This window comes from Rutilus rutilus, assembly GCF_951802725.1.
Source record: "Rutilus rutilus genome assembly, chromosome: 14".
Lineage (NCBI taxonomy): Eukaryota > Metazoa > Chordata > Actinopteri > Cypriniformes > Leuciscidae > Rutilus > Rutilus rutilus.
The window spans coordinates 9,732,750-9,753,173 of NC_140219.1; the positions used below are offsets into that span (position 1 = coordinate 9,732,750).

General features: G+C 36.3%; 3 protein-coding genes across 3 annotated transcripts; 2 read left to right on the forward strand and 1 right to left on the reverse strand.

The window, feature by feature from the left end:
• Nucleotides 1–10: 10 nt before the first annotated feature.
• Nucleotides 11–2,233, reverse strand: LOC311304143 (UPF0461 protein C5orf24 homolog). The gene is made up of 2 exons (XM_084431003.1): nucleotides 1,990–2,233; nucleotides 11–1,484 (listed from the first exon to the last, which is right to left on the reverse strand). Exons 1-2 carry the CDS (start codon nucleotides 2,029–2,031, stop codon nucleotides 879–881), a joined length of 648 nt encoding a protein of 215 aa, XP_084287129.1. The 5' UTR covers nucleotides 2,032–2,233; the 3' UTR covers nucleotides 11–878.
• Nucleotides 2,234–3,019: 786 nt separating this feature from the next.
• Nucleotides 3,020–7,491, forward strand: ppp2caa (protein phosphatase 2 catalytic subunit alpha a). The gene is made up of 7 exons (XM_084431004.1): nucleotides 3,020–3,443; nucleotides 4,680–4,889; nucleotides 5,000–5,173; nucleotides 5,305–5,394; nucleotides 5,513–5,674; nucleotides 6,436–6,554; nucleotides 6,677–7,491. The coding sequence occupies exons 1-7, from the start codon at nucleotides 3,342–3,344 to the stop codon at nucleotides 6,747–6,749; spliced, it is 930 nt and encodes a 309-aa protein (XP_084287130.1). The 5' UTR covers nucleotides 3,020–3,341; the 3' UTR covers nucleotides 6,750–7,491.
• A 1,216-nt stretch (nucleotides 7,492–8,707) lies between these two features.
• On the forward strand, nucleotides 8,708–19,954 carry sfxn1 (sideroflexin 1). The gene is made up of 11 exons (XM_084431087.1): nucleotides 8,708–8,811; nucleotides 11,894–12,063; nucleotides 12,183–12,353; nucleotides 12,498–12,596; nucleotides 12,702–12,777; nucleotides 13,057–13,142; nucleotides 15,685–15,812; nucleotides 16,748–16,797; nucleotides 16,993–17,042; nucleotides 17,143–17,190; nucleotides 17,297–19,954. The coding sequence occupies exons 2-11, from the start codon at nucleotides 11,900–11,902 to the stop codon at nucleotides 17,391–17,393; spliced, it is 969 nt and encodes a 322-aa protein (XP_084287213.1). The 5' UTR covers nucleotides 8,708–8,811; nucleotides 11,894–11,899; the 3' UTR covers nucleotides 17,394–19,954.
• Nucleotides 19,955–20,424: the final 470 nt, after the last annotated feature.

A 20,424-nucleotide genomic window follows, 5' to 3' on the forward strand; every position in this document is an offset into this window, starting at 1 on the left:
TTCCACACAATTTATATTTTTGGAGTGATAATTGTTTATTTTTATCAGATCAGGTGTATTCAATTACACAAAACTGAGACTTGTTTTATCCCAGCGGTTAAAAAAACAACAACAGTAACATGGTATTTTAAATGGGATTATTAATCAGCAAAACAATATTGGGTGGAACAGTGCACACTGGCTGATATAAACTCACAGTTATATTTACAAAAGCATGTGTAAAGGTTATGCCACTGCTGAAATCTGTGATTTGACTTTTTATCAAAAATCCACATCATCCTCTGTCTTTAAAGGGCACCAGACATTTCATAAATACAACAACAACAACAACAACAACAAAAAGATAAACATATTGTTAGACATTACAAACAAGAGCACTTTCACATACACATCAGGGGAACAGAGGAACTGCTGATCAGATTTTTCAAGTCAAATGCTATGTCCTAAAATCTAGAGTGAAACAAACAGGTGTGATGAAGACTGTAACTTTACATCAAAACCTTTATGGAAAAGGTAAAGGTAAATGTAAAACAACACAATTGAAGTTTCTCTACATTTCACTTGAGCAAAGTCTAAGGACCAAAAAGATTAATATGTGTTCAATACTGTAACTTTATTTCACAATACTACCATCATGCACATCTGTACAATAGGATAACGTACGTCATAGCGAGAAAGGTAATGCTAATGGTCTTTGGAAAAAGATACACAAAAGGATAACACTGGCACATACACATGAGTTTAGGTATCAAAATCCATCTTTTTTTCTTCTTTTTTTTGTTCCTTGCAAGAGTTTGACATTGCAAACACAATTCACTGTGACTTTGGACATGCACCCACATCCCTAGTCCCTCCTTGCAATAAAAAAAAAAAAGTTTTCACTCTGTAGTGTCTTTCTCTTTCACAGAAGCTTCGCACAAGGCCCTCTTCTGCATCATGGTGTAAGGGAACGGTGCACCATTGCAGGCGCCATAGTCCAGTTTATTAAGCCTTGATAGTGTTTTGATGCTGCCTGGAGGCCTACCTGGGCTCACCTTGTAGCCTGCAGCTTTGGTAGTGCCCAATGGCCTTCCTGGGCTGGTTTTAAAACCTGCTGCTCTGGTGGTCCCAGGCGGTCGTCCCGTACTTGTCCTGTACCCTGCAGACTTAGTGGTACCTGAGGGCCTGCCTCGTCGTCCGGACTTCCCAAGGCCCTTCTTTTTCTTAGAGCCCTCTGGAGCATCTGCACCCCTCATTCGAACGGTTTGGGAGTGAAATTCATTCTGGGAGTCTTGCATTTGGCAAGACATGGGCTTGATCATGCTCTGTGGCAAGGGGGGCAAGTTTGGGAGTGGCAGTTGTAGCGAGGGAGGTGGGACAGTGGGGTAAAATTTGTTGGACTGTGAACTGCACAACTCAAAATGACTGGCTGGGTGTTGCCCATCATCCCCAATACTACCCAGACCATAGTCGTTGCTGTTGCTGGCTACTTGGTGCATCATTTTCTGTTCAAATAAAATATATTTTAAAACGTTAGATTGGAAAAAGATACAGTGGTTAGTAAAATGTTTATTTGTATTGTAAAATAACAACCGAATATAAAAGTATTGCAATTTATACTTTCCAAACATCTTACAACGAGCGCGTGCATCGCAACTGAGTGATTGACGACGTCAATCAAAAAGAAAACAACAGGCCTGTTCAATTAACCATGGAAAGTTATGCAGAGAGAGTCGAACTATGGAAATAGTCAAACTTTAAGTATGTCACAATGTACAGCTGGATAAGCAAACACAATGTTTTATCACAAAAAGCCAAGGACCGCAGAATATCTCTTATGCAAGTCCATCGTTGTCCTGTCATTCTGCACGTTTGGTATCTTTTTTTCCCGGCGCTATTCGGTTTTTAATATATAATAGTCTTTCAATTGCTGTAAATAAAATGAAATGAAATGTAATATAAATTAGATGTAATTTTGCGTTAAATAATGCAATGAAGAAAGTACTTTACCTCATCTGGAACGCGGATCACGGAATGTAATGGGTTAAACATGAAACAGATCTATCTTCCATTCTTGAAAGCAAAAGCATCATTTTATTAACGCACTAATATGCACATTCTTGAAGCGCAAGATGCTTTCTTTCCGAACAATCGTGCTAATTCTGGTTTAAGGGATGGATATTTTTCCCCTGAACCGCTGAGGTTTAAAGCTGAAAGGCAGCCATTTTCACTAGAAAAAATAATAAAATAGTATGAAAAGCTTATACGCATGCGTCAGCTGCTGATAGGAATTTATACTGTTCTTCAGCAAATACCAGAAGGCCCTGGTGTCAGCTCACGCGCCACTATTATCCTCGATATTTATTCATTTATATAATTTATTTGGTGCTAAAAAAGATTTTTTTTAATTATTATTTAAGTCAGATTTGTGTTTAATGAAAAGCTAATTTATTGTGAGAGCTTACAGAGAAGAAAGCGCAGTCAGTCACTATAGATATATGAGAAAATATATATTTTTAACATAATCACATTATAATGTAGGATATGATATCATTAAATCAGTATATGAATAACAAAGTGTAAAGAAAGAATGTTAAAGAAAGACAATACTGCTTCACTTTCCAGCAACAGAGCATAATATTATTATTAGCTAGCCTACTTATTGTTATAAATTCAAGAAAGATCCTTCAATTTCCAGCAACTAGCATAATAGTAATAACTCATCATTATTATGATTATTTACACCAGACAAACCTATGTAGCAGTTCTCAAATTACTGTAATTCCCCTTGTACATCAGTTGGCGGCACTAAACGCACAAGAGACAAAGCAATAGATCTGCGACAAATGCTACTATGGCGAAAACTGCCCTGGTCAATATTAATAAGGTCAGGCTGACGTTCATTGACAGCCTTCCTATTGCGAACGCCTAATTTATAAATATGAATTAGGTCATAAAGGTGCGGCGTCGCAATCTACCAATGGAACAGGCTTGACTGCTTAATATTAAGCATCAAGCCTTCGCGATAGTAGGATTCGTTATTTTGAATGCGGATTAGGTGACGTCAAGCTACATGAGCGGATTCTTCGTCGCTGCTGCGCATCATAACCAGAGTCTGACCGAAATCAAAGGAGCTTTCAGGCTGTAGTTTTAATCGTTTACTGCTTACAAAGAGCTGCAATCATCGTTTTATTCTTGAGGGAGTAAAAGTTTCAGGCCATTTCAAGTAATCAAGGAGTCGACAGCTTCATTTTAAACTGGGATTGATTACTTTGACGCATGACGCCAAACCCATATAAAGCATTTTGACTCGTTTCACCTTATTTTTAACATTACTTGCATGATTTAAGGAAGTGTCGAGAATGGACGAGAAGGTATTCACGAAAGAACTGGACCAATGGATCGAGCAACTGAACGAGTGCAAACAACTATCGGAAAACCAAGTGAAAATTTTATGCGAGAAGGTGAGTGACGATCATCGGTCACCTGTGTCAGTGTTGCATTGAATGTTAAGGTTAAAACACGTGTTATGACAGGCGGCCCGTGGGTGCAGCAGCAGACCGTAAATTTGTTATCGGCTCAGAGACAGTTGCAGTGCGCCCTTCCCACTGGCCGCAATCCGAAGATGGCGGTGCCGAATTATTCTATTATTGGCCGTCTGTGCGCCATGAATGTGACTATTGGTTGTCGGCTGTGGAGCGCAGTTAGCAACCAGAGCTCCTCAGGTTATGCCCACTTTTGTTATTCGTTGTCAGGCAGAGTTTGGGGTTTGTCTTTTCTTTCTAAGCCAACATGGGACGGTAAAGGTTCAGATACACCAACCTCGCTCAGTGGGGGAAATTTTGTGTCGTATTTAATTTATGTGGTTTTAATGTGTTAAAAACAAAGCCATTCTTGTTGCTTAGCAATATTATAATTGCCCATTATTTCAAGTGCGCATCTAGAATTAGTCCACATGCATTAATCAGCATGTCCTTATTCTTTTAAGCCATTTTTTTATGTTCTGCTATAAGTTTTATCCCTCACAATGTAAAATAAAAATAAAAATGCACACTTGTTTCCTTAAATAGTTGACCTAAAAATGAAATTCTGTCGTCAAGTACTCACCCACACAATGTTCAAGCCTGCATGATTTGCTTTTTTCTGTGGAGCACAAAGGGAGATCTGCCTCAGTTTGTACTGTGGAGATAAAATCTATATTTTCATATGTTAAAATAAATAAAGAACAATAACAGTTATTATTATTACAAATTAATTTAGATACCACAGAAAGCACATTTGGTAACTCTTTATTTTACAGTGTCCTTGTTACACCACGTTACATATAAGTGACTGCACTATTAACTATAATATATGCGTAATTACAAGCAACTAACCCTAAACCAAACCCCAATCCTAACTCTAACCCTTACCCTTTAGTAAGTACATGTAGTTAATTATGAATACTAAGTACTTAAATATATAATTACACTGTTACACAGACACCTTAAAATAAAGTGTAACCGCACATTTGAAGGCTATTAGACAATTTTTTTTTAGTGTATTTAGTCCCTCTTAATTTGTTTCCAAGAACACATGCCATTATTATTAATAACTGGTCCGTGTCTACATTGCCTCTTTGTTAGAAATTTTAAATGCACGTTAGGTTAATAGTTGAGACCATTTCTTGTTGTCTAAGCTGCTTGTTTTATCTATTGCAGGCTAAAGAAATTTTATCCAAAGAGTCAAACGTCCAGGAAGTGCGTTGCCCGGTCACAGTATGCGGAGATGTACATGGCCAATTTCACGATCTTATGGAACTGTTTAAGATTGGGGGTAAATCACCAGATACTAATTACCTATTTATGGGAGACTACGTGGATAGAGGTTACTATTCAGTCGAGACAGTCTCACTGCTGGTGTCTTTAAAGGTATGTGAGTGAATAGACACAGCTTTAACATTGATCTGAAGTTCCTAATACAAGAAAATGTGAATTTGCATTATGTTAATGGCTTGTTTTTGTAACTGTAAATCCTGCAGGTTCGATATCGAGAGAGAATCACCATCCTCCGCGGAAACCATGAAAGCAGACAAATCACACAAGTTTATGGCTTTTATGACGAGTGCCTGAGAAAATATGGAAATGCAAATGTTTGGAAATATTTCACAGACCTCTTTGACTACCTTCCTCTTACAGCCCTCGTAGACACACAGGTAAATTAATTAGTGATTAACAGTATTTCATCTATTGTAATGGTCTTATGACATTTAGATCAAAACAAAAAGCTTTGTAATTTGAGTGCGCATAAAGCTTAAACCCAACTCTGTTTGCTCTGTCTGCACAGATTTTCTGTCTCCATGGAGGATTGTCACCTTCAATTGACACACTGGATCACATTCGCGCATTGGACCGGATCCAAGAAGTTCCCCACGAGGTATAAATGCCACCTGTGAATATCAAAAAAGATGTATAGTGTTACTTTAATATTCAACATTATTAAGAGTCCCAGCTGTGAATACTACTCACAGAAGCTTATGAAATCTTGTTGGCAGGGTCCCATGTGTGATTTGCTGTGGTCCGATCCGGATGACCGTGGAGGTTGGGGGATTTCCCCCAGGGGGGCTGGGTACACGTTTGGCCAGGACATCTCAGAAACATTTAACCATGCCAACTGCTTGACTCTGGTCTCAAGAGCTCACCAGTTAGTGATGGAGGTAAAAGAGAGGTTGATTACCAATGTTTATGTATATATTAGAGAAATAAAAAAAAAGTTTGTGTGTGTACAGTACTGTGCAAAAGTATTAGGCAAGGGGTTTTGAGCCAGTTATTTATATCTTTTGCTGTAGTGTGTAAGTGGGAAATGTCAGTATACATTTCCAAACAAACATTTTGCCATTAATTGCAATAATCTAGTGAGATTTTTGCATGCGCAAGGAGTCCGACTGCTCCGCATGGAGATCTGGTCTCACCATATATCATATATATATATAGAGAGAGAGAGAGAGAGAGAGACAGATACTTTGAAAATATATATAGGTTTGAAACTCCACAAAGCAGCATTATTATATTATATAGAGATACTATTATAGTTTTTATTTTCAGATTTTCCAGTTGAATTAAAATGTTAGTAATTTTGTTGTATGGTTTTGACATTTTTTATAATACGTCCATATAGTTTTTATTAATTTTTATTTCAGTTTTTTATTTTAGTTATTTTAATTCATTAAGTTAAACTAAATGAAAGTAAGAAATCTTGCCTTGGCTATAATAATATTATATATAGAATATTATTTTATTTCAGTTAACGCTCATTTTATTACAAGTAATGTCTTTTTTTTTCTTCTTTTTTTTATGGTTTTGGTTTTAGTTAACTATAATAACCCTGGTACAAAGTTATTACATTTTTTGAATTTGTAGCTCATGGATAATAATAGATCTACTAATTGTTCATATATTTTTTTTAACATTTTCACAGGGTTATAACTGGTGTCATGAACGTAATGTGGTAACGATCTTCAGCGCACCCAATTATTGCTACCGATGTGGTAACCAGGCTGCGATCATGGAACTTGATGACACGCTGAAGTACTCCTTGTATGTATATGACAAACAAAGCATACTTTTTTTTATTGATAATTCCCATTTCCTGTCCCTGTGTTACATTTTTATGATTTTACAATTATAAACATTTATATTAACAGAATGATTTCCTTTAGTTTACAGTTTGACCCGGCACCACGTAGAGGAGAGCCTCATGTCACTCGTCGCACTCCAGATTATTTTCTGTAAAATGGGAAGGCTTTTTTAAAATTACAGTATTGCAGCACTATCAGTGGACTATCATACTACCAGTGGACAATGATTATTCATAGAAGACATGCTCATCTGTTAACATTTTCTAACACAAACCCCTGTCCTTAGACCAAAACGTGCCATATCTAGTACTGCAACAAGATAAATGCAGTAATCTCAACAAACACACAAAATGTAACAGTACTCTCTCATCTCCATCATGTACTTTTCACTCTTCTGTACTAAAAAAAAACCAGTTGTGTTTTTGATCAGGATGTAAGGGTTTCATCAGACTAATGGGTTTTGTGCATTCCTCTGAAGCGCTGTGTTTTGGAATAACAATATTTGAATTTACACACTAAATGCTTATGACTGGATAATGTACACGTTGTGATGAGCTTAAAATAGTGCTGTGTATTATAGCTGCATTTTCATGCTGCATGGCCTCGGGTTCACAGTGAGCTGTCATCTGGCAAATGTCCGATTGCTGTTTTAACTGATTGCCTACTGCAATGTTTGTTGCAGGTTGGTATGAAACACTTTAGGTTTAGTCTCTTTTCAATGTCCTTTAAGCACTTTTTCAATGCAGTATTTGTTCTTGTACTTAGTTTACAGAGCAGTGGTTTTGTTTGTTTCTGCTTTTGTATGTTACTGCATTATTTCCCAATACTTTGTAATTAAATCAGAGCACAATTAAATAGGGATTTGAACAGCAATAAAAATTCATGCTATTTATCTATGTAAAGTCTGTTTCTTTTTAGAAAACAGCTGTAAAGTTATGTTCGTCCTCTGTTGTAGGATAGTGCAATATGTTATCAGTGTTGCTGATTGATGTGAATCGTTAGGTCATTCCTGTTATGCAGTACAGTTGAGCACTTTTTTATGTATTGGAATTCAAGCAAGTATTTAAGGAAGGTTATAATATAATACAGCAGACTATTATTATTTATTATTATTTTCAATAATTTTATCTAACAGGATGGAATATTTTAAAGGAAGACTTCATATAAACCAGAGCCGTTTAACTTTCAAACGAAACATATCTAAAAACGTTATTTATTAAAAATATGTTTTATTTAAAATTCACACCAATGCTCACTTAATTTCGATTAAAAAATAAATAATTTACATGTTAAAAATGTGTGAGTTTAATACATAACATTCCAGACATGCCGACATGACAGTGCAATACATGACAGGAATTACTTGGTTCAATATATCCGCTAGGTGGAGCTATTTTCTTAGATCTAACTCTTGTTAATTATTGTCATAAGACGGGTTTTACTTAGCTAAAAGGTTGTACATGGCTCCAAGAAGTTAATGGCATTTCGAAAATATTTTTTTGAAAATAATTAAATTCTGCAGAGAATCGATCCATGCATTGATGCTTGAGGCTAAAGTGTTCATTAATAGCCATCCTTCTGTATTACATTGAAATGTACTTGTAAATTGAGTTAAGAAATGACAGACGTAAGTTGGTGCATTTACTTATTCGGTATGAGTGTCTATTTACACAGATTTACACTAAGTGCAAATAGCCCGTTATTTGGAGAATACAACATTCATAAAAAAGATGAATGATTTACGTTTTAATTTAGACAGACAACCAACAGTTAAAAATTAATGTCAAACTGACTTGCCCAAGGCTTATTAGACGGTAGACCTGATCTGGCGTGTATGAAGATATTACATTTCATGATCAAAATATTTTATTTCATTAGATTTCATAATAAAAGTGCTTTCGTTGACTGACTGACTAATGTATTGTATTTAACTCCGTAAACGTAAGCAACTAAAATTCCGTTGCCTCATTGTTTGTTTGCTTTTAAACCAATGTCTTGGATCGCGACATAAATCTAATATTCTCATGTTACAATGTTTCCCAAGATATTGGAAACTTTTATTTTGAAATATCAGCAGCGCTGCTGGTTGGTTGGGCTTTTACTGCAGCGTACTTCACGTTCATTCGTAAATACCAAATTAGCCTCGGTGCGCGAGACAGATATCTGCTGCGGAGTGCTGTGATTTTGTCTGACGGCGGGCTTTGCACTGTTGCACTGTAAGTAACAGGACCTTTCGTTTTTTTTTTTTTTTTCACGGATGTCATTTTCAAGATATATTTCTTTTTCTTTCTTTTTTTTTACTGGATGCATTAGAATGTAAAACCTTATGCTGCCAGTAAGTGGATTTGTGATGTGGCATCCAGAGGTTGATAAAGAGGTGCACAGCTGGAGTTGTACAGATGGTTTTAAAGATAAAGCTAAAACGTATTAAGATATTTATCATATGGAGCAACCCTCCAATATTTTTTTTTATCATAATATTCAAACATATTATAATTCATATTTAGGACATATTGAAAGCCCCAATGGAAGCCACCCAACCGGTACCGACTGGTTTTGAAGCCATTCTTTGCCAATGGGCTACAATGATGATATTCTAACAATTGATTTCAAAACAAGACACCATCTAAATCATTCCATTTATCCCATATTGTTTTGCTCTTTAAAGAGCATCAATGTTTTAACACATCAAATAAAGCATTAAGATGCGTGAATGCATATTATTACTAGATTATTTAAATAATACAGAGTAATAATACAGTCATGAAAGCATACTATTGGGCAAGAAATGGGTTGTTTAGGGAAAGTGTCATAAACGCTACGTCTCTGTTCAAAGTTCATTTCGGATCAAGAGGCCCGTGTATCGGTCAGTATCTTATCTCTCCAATCCATAGTGTGCACTAATGTTTTCATGTTTAGAAAGCACGATATGAATTCTTGCTTTGCAGCGATGTCCGATTCGTGAATGAATTGTTCTTTTGAGTCGGATCTTTACTTAATGAATCGGTTGCACAAGCTGTCAGAACGACTCGTTCACGAAACTGACTGAACGATTCATTTACGATTCATTCCGAATCAACGAGAATCGTCTCTTAATTTGTAATGAGACATAAAACGACAGAATGAGCATTCGCGACCGCGTAGACATGCGGAGCAGAAAGTAACTTACTTAATTGGCAAAAGCAGAAATATTACAAATATATAGCCTATTACAAATAAAACGTTAATAAAACGTTAATAAAATGTTTACAATTTAAGTGAATTGTTTTTATCAGTAGTACGCATATGAAATTTAGTTGGTTTTCTAAATTGCTTTAAGTTTTAAACCATATCATTATTTTTAAAAAGTAATTAAAAAAAGCTATGTATCCCTAGTTGCCTACAAACCAAACGTTTCTGAGCATGTTGCCACCATAGACTATAAAAGGTTGCCACATTGGGATGTTAGTGACCACGTGCTGGCCTATCGCCGAATCCCTGTAATGTTTTTGAACCGGTTCTTTGAAACGAACTGTTCAAAAGAACCGATTAGCGAAAATGAGTCAGACTTTCTTTCACCAGTGTAACGCGTTTAACGCAGCGCAAACCAAAGCATCAGGCTCGAGCAGACTCAAGTGATCTCGTGCAAAACACTTGACTTGAACCATGATTTGATTTAAAGAGACACAGACCCACTTTTGTAGCCGTGTTTAAGTGAAACGCGTGATTTATTGTTCTCCCTTTAGCTGTCTTTGTCTTCAACACTGTATTTTCTAAATAAAATTTCACCACGCTGCACATTTAACGTTACAGCGTGTGGTTTATTTAATTTTGCCTTTGTGAATGCGTATTCTTGGAATATGCACATGGAAATAAATGGTTAAATCCTGTTTCTCTCCCCCCAGTTGTATCTTACATTCAACCTTGAAACACTTACTGAAATTGGTTTTCTATTCGTCATTGGAAAGTTAACAATCGCAAGGACTGTAAAAATCCCCCCCAAATACTACCCTTGTATAATTTAAAACCCACATAGTTTCTTTCTTCAGAATAAAACAAAAAGACTTGCAGTTAGGCAGAAATGACAGCCTCAGTACAGTTTCACTTTCATTGCATGGAAAATTATGAGACTGAGACTGTCATTTCTGCCATTCTGACTGATATTTTATTTGTTTTCCACAGAAGAAAGTCATACAGGTTTAAAATAAATGAGAAAGGGTAAATTGTGAAAGATTTTTTTGAGTGTACTACCCTTTTAAATTCATCAACCCCCTCCCCTGTGACTAATATTCTAATCTTATACTTTTCACAATTGTTTATAGACACACAGGCCATATATACACATAGGTGCTGCTTTACATGGGGACTAGCAGAACCAAATGTCATTTTCAGAGCGACTGATGTTCGAACCTTTCTTTGCTTGGCTGGTCAGCTGTGTCTTTAGAAACTACATGCTGATTCAGCGGTGGCCTAATCGGGGGAGGAATGTCATGTGCAAGCATTATTCAGTTTTGGTTTTTTTTTCTTGCTGGAAAAACAAAAAAGGCTTTTAATTCTCTCTATGTTATTTTAGTAAAGTCTTTTCTCCATATAAGACATAAAAACTTACTGCTCACCAAGAAATGTACATTATCTATCAAAAGTCTGGGGCAAGTAATTATTATTATTATTATTATTTTGGGAGAAATCAATACTTTTATTCAGCAAGGATGCTTAAAATTGCTTAAAAGGTAAAAACATTTATAATGTTATAAAAGATTACCATTTCAAATTAATGCTGTTCTTTTGAACTTTCCATTTATCAAAGAATACTAGAATAAAGTATCACAGTGTCCACATAAATATTAAGCAGCACAACTGTTTTCAACATTGATAACAAGAAATGTTTCTGAATGATGCTGTATTGATGCTGAAAATTCAGCTTTGCCATCACAGGAATAAATAACAATTAATAAATTAGTTTTTAAAATATATTAAAATAGAAAATAGTTGTTTTACTTTTAAATGGTAATACAATTTCACAATATTAACATTCTTACTGTATGTTTATTCAAACAAATGCAGCCTTTGAGAAACTTCTTTCAAAAACAGAAAAAAATCTTCCCAACCTTTTGAACGTTAGTGTACTCGCCATTATTCCAAACCTGCATGTTGTAATTCTTCTGTGGAGCAAAACAGAAGTAGTTTTTAAGAATCTTTCTTCAGCTTCTTGCTATACCATATATAAAAATAACTTGTTTTCAAAGACATTTACACTGTTGTGTGTTAAAAGAATAAGTGAAGTGTTTCCAAGGTTTTAACAGTGTAATATGTTCACAGTGTACCATGGCAGCCGTGCTCTCCACCTCCATAAACATTAAAGAGCCACGCTGGGATCAGGGAACATTTGTGGGTCGCGCAAAGCATTTCTTCACTGTCACAGACCCTAGAAACATCCTCCTGTCGAATGAACAATTAGAAAATGCACGTCAGATTATTCAGGATTACAAGTAAGTCTCTTCTCTGCATTTATTTACAGCATGTGCTTTTGTATAGGATTCATTGTTACATATGCTGAGTTTGCCAGATACCAAGTACGCCATCATCTTCCATTCTCTTATCCCTGAAGAAAAGGGGTGGTATCACCGGGTCTCACAGAAGATGAGCTGTGGAGGGCGAAGTATGTTTTTGACTCGGCATTCCATCCAGACACAGGCGAGAAAATGCTCTTGATTGGTCGCATGTCTGCTCAGGTTCCTATGAACATGACCATCACTGGATGCATGATGACGTTCTACAGGTAAATCATGCTGGGTTTTGCTGTGTAATCCATTATTATAGCGGCTACAGTGTAGCTATAAGACTTGGTGGATTTTTTCTGGATAATAAACAATTTTACCACATATAATGCTGGATATTTATACTCTCTCTCTCCTGCTTTTAGAACGACTCCAGCAGTTCTGTTTTGGCAGTGGATCAATCAGTCTTTCAATGCAATAGTCAACTACACCAACAGGAGTGGAGACGCCCCCATCACAGTAAAGTGAGAGGACTTTAGATCATGCATATGAATATTTGTTTCACTTTATGCAATTCTTATTTCAGCTAATTTGCAATATCCCTAAATTCCTAATATATGTCCTTGCAGCCAGCTTGGCACAGCATATGTATCAGCCACCACAGGGGCCGTGGCTACTGCTTTAGGACTAAATGCATTAGCAAAGGTAATGCTCTGTCATGGCCAGTGCTCGAAGTGGGCCGGTACGGACCGGTACACAGTACCGGCACTTCCATATTTTAACCTGTAGCGTACCCTCACTTTTTCTTGTGTACCGGCACTTCTCACATGTTGCCGGTATTTTGACCCCCCCCCACTTCGATCACCGGTTATCGCTTACTAATAATTTTTAACTCCTTCACATCAAAGTATTAAATATTTTGCTCAGTGCTCACTATGTGTTCATGTAATAATTAGTAATTATGTTTAATTTTCTGTCTTTCAGCATGTGTCCCCACTCATAGGACGCTTTGTGCCATTCGCTGCTGTAGCTGCTGCTAACTGTATCAATATTCCACTCATGAGACAACGGTAAATAATTATCTAGAACAAATCGTTTGCATAAAGAGGTTTGACCTTTTACTCTGAATTGGTTGCTCGGTAGTCATGGAATTTTGTGATCACAAAAAGATTCTCAATGCATATACATATATATACAGTACACACATATATACAGTGAGGAAAATAAGTATTTGAACACCCTGCTATTTTGCAAGTTCTCCCACTTGGAAATCATGGAGGGGTCTGAAATTGTCATCGTAGGTGCATGCCCACTGTGAGAGACATAATCTAAAAAAAAAAATCCAGAAATCACAATATATGATTTTTTAACTATTTATTTGTATGATACAGCTGCAAATAAGTATTTGAACACCTGTCTATCAGCTAGAATTCTGACCCTCAAAGACCTGTTAGTCTGCCTTTAAAATGTCCACCTCCACTCCATTTATTATCCTAAATTAGATGCACCTGTTTGAGGTCGTTAGCTGCATAAAGACACCTGTCCACCCCATACAATCAGTAAGAATCCAACTACTAACATGGCCAAGACCAAAGAGCTGTCCAAAGACACTAGAGACAAAATTGTACACCTCCACAAGGCTGGAAAGGGCTACGGGGAAATTGCCAAGCAGCTTGGTGAAAAAAGGTCCACTGTTGGAGCAATCATTAGAAAATGGAAGAAGCTAAACATGACTGTCAATCTCCCTCGGACTGGGACTCCATGCAAGATCACACCTCGTGGGGTCTCAATGATCCTAAGAAAGGTGAGAAATCAGCCCAGAACACGGGAGGAGCTGGTCAATGACCTGAAAAGAGCTGGGACCACCGTTTCCAAGGTTACTGTTGGTAATACACTAAGACGTCATGGTTTGAAATCATGCATGGCACGGAAGGTTCCCCTGCTTAAACCAGCACATGTCAAGGCCCGTCTTAAGTTTGCCAATGACCATTTGGATGATCCAGAGGAGTCATGGGAGAAAGTCATGTGGTCAGATGAGACCAAAATAGAACTTTTTGGTCATAATTCCACTAAACGTGTTTGGAGGAAGAAGAATGATGAGTACCATCCCAAGAACACATCCCTACTGTGAAGCATGGGGGTGGTAGCATCATGCGTTGGGGGTGTTTTTCTGCACATGGGACAGGGCGACTGCACTGTATTAAGGAGAGGATGACCGGGGCCATGTATTGCGAGATTTTGGGGAACAACCTCCTTCCCTCAGTTAGAGCATTGAAGATGGGTCGAGGCTGGGTCTTCCAACATGACAATGACCCGAAGCACACAGCCAGGATAACCAAGGAGTGGCTCTGTAAGAAGCATATCAAGGTTCTGGCATGGCCTAGCCAGTCTCCAGACCTAAACCCAATAGAGAATCTTTGGAGGGAGCTCAAACTCCGTGTTTCTCAGCGACAGCCCAGAAACCTGACTGATCTAGAGAAGATCTGTGTGGAGGAGTGGGCCAAAATCCCTCCTGCAGTGTGTGCAAACCTGGTGAAAAACTACAGGAAACGTTTGACCTCTGTAATTGCAAACAAAGGCTACTGTACCAAATATTAACATTGATTTTCTCAGGTGTTCAAATACTTATTTCCCTCACTGTATATATATATATATATATATATATATATGAAGAGTTCAGATGCAAAAGCCATAAGTGCCATCTGAAGTTTTCTTCTAGAATCATCATTTTGATCAAGCTTGTATATTTAAGTTCAGTAATTTCACTTAAATGACAATGAAAATTACCTATGAATTGTCATTTAAGAGAAATTACTGAACTTAAATATACAAGCTTGATAAAAATGATGATTCTAGAAGAAAATTTCAGATGGCACTTAGAGGCTTTTGCATCTGAACTCTTCATATATATATATATATATATATATATATATATATATATATATATATATATATATATATATATACACAAACATTCAAAAGTTTGGGGTCGGTAACATTTTTTAAAATGTTTTTGAAAGAGCCTCTTATGCTCACAACGACTCCATTTATTTGATTAAAAATACAGTAATATTGTGAAATGTTATTACAATTTAATATACCTGTTTTCTATTGTAATTGTTATTGTATTGTAATTGTTGTAATTGTTTCTATTGTAATTGTATTGTTTCTATGTAATTTATTCCTGTGATGGCAAAATTGAATTTTCCGAATCACTGAATTTTCACTGAATCTTCAGTGTCACATGATCCTTCAAATATGCTGATTTGATGCTCGAGAAACATTTATTACTATCAATGTTGAAAACAGTTGTGGTTCTTAATATGTTTGTGGAAACTGTGGTGTTACTTTTTTTTTCAGGATTCTTTAGAATTTCAAAAGAACAGAAATAGAACTCTTTTGTAACATTATAAATGTCTACTGTCACGATTGATCAATTTAATGCATCCTGGCTTAATACAATTATTTCCTTAAAAAGATGAAATAATCTACTGACCCCAAACCGTCAGCAGTGGTTCAAAACAGTAACGTAATATTGTGTGTTGCTGTTCATTTATAATAGACATGAAGTGAGTATGTCATATGGAGCGCATCTTTCCTTTTGTGTCTCAGGGAACTAAAACATGGCATTCCAGTAACAGATGAGAATGACAATCGGTTAGGAGAATCTTCAAATGCAGCTCAACAGGCCATTACACAAGTGGTGGTTTCCAGAATCCTCATGGCCTCTCCGGGAATGGGTTTGTTTACTCTAAAAGTCTTGAGATTGTCGTTCATTAAGCTGACTTTTCACCTATGCTTATTAAAGGTGCAGTTAGTGATTTCTGGATTGAAAGTAGATTATTAAAGGACTAAAACACACTTGTAGCCAATCATCAGTATACAGTATACACTCATGATAGGAGAGAAGAGAGAGTGAGCAAGAGGGAGATTTGAAAAAAGACTGTAGAAAGAGTGATGGCTGAGAGACATTACATAAGAGAAAGGGTTAGAGGAATATTACTGGAAAAAGAAGGGTTGTGATGAGAGCTTTAGGACCTGTCCTGCGTTAATATTGAAAAGGTTTGCTAGCGCTGGAGAGACATTAGAGAGCGGGATTACTTGAAAACAGATTCTGAGGTTGTTTGCATCTACTCCATATGTGAGTAACATTGGTTTTGCTACGTTTCACAGAACAAAGATATGCTGTTGTAGTAAATATTAGCTAGTTTTCAATGTCATTGTTTGTCTGGAGCTGCTGTGCTGCAGGCGACTAACAACCAACTCTTGTTTGTATATACTATTGTTTACTGTATGTAAAAAAAAATTTTATGTATATTTTTTTAGTATTTTTGTCCACTCGTTAATTCGTCATCTTTGTTTTATTTTCCGCGAAGCATTATTTTGCTTCACTCCACTCGTGTTTGTGCATTTTGTGAGCGGAGCAATAAAGGAGCGTGTGTGTTTGTTTGGGTTAATTTCAAATATCAAATATGTTTCTCAGAAATTGCTTACTGTACCTTTAAACCCAGAAATTAAGTCTAAGGATTTTATATATAATAAAAATATCAGGTTTTTCATGAGTTTTCTCAAGCTTTCATCCCTCACTGTCTTATGCAGACGCAATGTTGCATATCTGGTTATGGGACACTGTAATTGCAAGCAAGTAATATAACTAATTGTTTTCGTCCTGTAGCAATCCCTCCGTTTTTAATGAACTCTTTGGAAAAGAAGGCCTTCCTCAAGGTAATTTCAAAATTGCATTATAAATGTTTTGTTTACGTGACTGAAAATCTTAATGAAAATTGTTCAGCCTTAACACATACCCGTCTACAGTGTCCAGTCTGCTTGAATGCTTCAGCCCTTACAATGGCCCCATAGAATCATGGGCTTTGTTGCCAGGTTGATTTTTTTTTTTTCTCCCTCTCTTTATTTTTTCAGAGGTTTCCGTGGATGAGTGCACCCATTCAAGTTGGCTTGGTTGGGTTTTGGTGAGTTGCCAAAGATAGACTGATGGTCTAATAAACTGTTATCTTCTGAAAGACATTCAAGAATTTGTGACCCACTCTTTTGTACTTTCTTTCTTCTTAGCCTTGTGTTTGCAACCCCATTGTGTTGTGCGTTATTCCCACAAAAGAGGTGAGAACGTTCTCAAAACAGTTTGGAACTAAATGCATGTATGATTTTGGAATCTTTTGAATAACTTCAGAATGATGCACTTCATAATTCCAATTTGTTCACACAGCTCTATGGCAGTGAGCCGCCTGGAACCAGAGCTGCAGGAGAAGATTCGAGCCAGTCATCCTGGAATAGAGACGGTCTACTTCAACAAAGGACTGTAAAGACAAACGTTGGTGAATCTCCTCTCTACTGTAATGGTTTCACGTACCATCTAAAACATATTTTTGTGTGCCAAAGTTCACCCGTTCCTCTCCAGGACATACCAACTCAGTCATTTTGTAGGATGGTTTTACATTTTTGACTTTTAATTCTTTTTAAGCTAAATCCTTATTGTCGTTGCCAATTTGTGCCGGTCTTTTGTCTGACATGTATATGACGGTGCTCGCTACTGTATATACATTTCGTTGTTTTTTTTTGTTTTTTTTTTTATAATTCAGTTTGCTGCCAGATTATTGAAAATTATTATTCCATGTGCCACTCAATGTCATTTTCAGTAAGGATCAAAGATGGCAGATGTTGACCTTGTTTTTTTATTAGTCTGTATTGCATTGTTGTCAGTATTTCGTGTTTATCTCTTCAGTTTATACAGTACAGCCAAATTTCATTTCAGTTACAAGAAAAGTCAAGGGACGTCTTTATGACAATAGTGCAATCCGTTTAAAACGTTGCCAAATACAAACCTCTGCTGCAAATTTCCTTAGATCCAGGTTTAATAAACCGATAAACAACAGCATGAGTTTTAAGAAGAGTTTTATCTATTTTACTATCCTCAGTATTTGAGTTTCACTCTTAGGGTGTTATACAAGAATAGTGCGTATGTTCATATAATTTATTCTGCCTGTCGACGATGCATGAACAAACTTTTTGTAAGTGAAAATAGTGTGAGGTTAAAGTTCAACGTGTTCTCATTGACTGTTCCAAAGTCTATTCCTTTAGCAGTTCAAGGAAATGCATTGTTTTTCCACACAATCTTGTCAAACCTCACTTGTTTTCTGTTTAATGAATGGCCATTTACTTTGGTTCACCCTCCAAAAATTCTCATGTGCCATATTTTGTTACATATGTTTAAGTCCTCACACAAAACAGTCTACATGAAAATAGAATGCTAATGTACTAGTCTCATTTTCTGTATCCTTTCCCACCAATTTTGAGTAAGGACACAATCTGTAGAACGATTTTATAAAAGTGTAGTGTAAATTTTCCATTTATGAAGTGCAACATTGCCTTTCCATAAATCCTGTTCCTATTTTCCATCTACACTACATGGCCAAAAGTTTGTGGACAGCTCCTTCGAATGAACAGGTTTGGCATTTCAGTCATTTCTGAGGCCAAATCTTTTTCAAGAGATTCTAGAGAACTGTATTTTAATCTTTATGCCCAAGATCCATAAAAAAATGACTTACCACCTTTTTTTGAACTATGTTGATTGGTCTGCACAAATCATCGTTCTTTAGGATGAATTGTAAGACCGACTGTGAGCCCTGTCCCATCGCTGGATCTAACACACTCGTAGAAAGCCTTCCTAGAAGAGTGAAATGTGATATATTAGCAAACGGATCAGTTAATGTTTAATATTTTGAAATTAGGAGTTTAAAAATTGTGTATTGTGTACGGGTGTCCATGTACTTTTGGCTATGTTATATATTTTTAGAATTAATGATGTTAATCTTTGTGAACTTTCCATTAAATTGACTAAGTCTTCATGTGTTGAGGTATTTAAATATGTTTAATGTTTAATACGTAACGTACTAAGAGAGTGTAACAGCCTATGGATAGCTGTGTGTTGAGAGCTTTGATTAATGTTGTTGTTAGACTGTTGATGTGCCACATTTGTTCAGTTCATGAATGTAGTGTTGGCAATAATGAAATCAAACTAAGCACATACATTTCTGTGAATATGCTGGTGGTTATATTGGTAACCACTCTTTGTTTTTGTTCTAATTGTGAAAAACAGTCCTTGTTCTTCAAGATTCCCTGAAGGTTTTCAGTATTATTCATCATGATTGAAAGACAATGTCTCTGTGGAAGACAATGGATAGAGAACAATTTTAGGTTTTTATCATGCGTTGGATATTATTTTGTGGTAAGATCAGGGTCATTAGCAACACAAACATTAACAGGCTGCCCCCCTCAGCAACAACGGTCCTGGGCAAGATAGGTGCTCAGATCTCTGATCGTTCCTATTGCATTTGAGAAACGTGATACTTATGGATCTTGTATAAATGAATTGAATTCATAGCTGATTTGACATAAAACTGCTCAAGGACTGCTGGTTTGTTCGGAGAATCACAACAGCCATGAGGATCTTTAGACAGGAAATTACAGCACACCTTTTTTTTTTCTTTTTTTTTTACTTTATGAGGTTGTTGACTTTATTAATCATATACTAAGTGAAATGCAAATGAATATGTTCCCTTGTGCATTAAACACAGCATACCACTGTTTATTTCCGGATACCATAATCAACAATTCAAGGCGTCTGCATACTTGGAACAAAACAGAATACTCTGGGGTGGCAGGTGTGACTCAGTAATCTACTCTTTAAATGAACAAGTTGCTCTGATTCGTACAATAATTTGTTTACAGTGAATGAGACGGGTGTAAGATTTTAAAGATGAATATTTAAAAAATGTTTCTTATTTTACAGTGAATGGGGAAATTGTACTGTGTAGATTACACTGTACTGTGTGGATTACCTAAATAAAGAGTATTATAAAGCAATGGATCGTTTTTGCAGCTTGTCCTTATTTAGTTAACTTTTTAATGTCTTTTCTTGCAGTTTTTCCTCAATATTAATTAACAGATGTTAGTTCACTTACCGTCAGTTGGCTGTGGTGCGATTCAAAATGTATCAATGTAATTTCAATTAGAAACATCAAATAAGTAAAAGTTATAAAAAAAAAATATATATATATATATAGCCTATCTAATGTGATGATTTACACCTGTGTAAAGTTAAGGGGAACTGACTTCGTCCTCTAAAATCTATTCGCATACAATTCTCAGAAAAGTGAAGTCCGTTCTAAGAAAAGCTCAAATATATATATATATTTGCAGGTGTCACTTGATCTGATATTTTGTTATCTTTGAAATTGTATCCTTTTTTAAAACGTTTCCTGAGTGTCCAAATATCCCCTTCTGGTGGCTGATTGACATTGTAGGTAAGGTGAAAATAAAACGGATAAAGGGCGA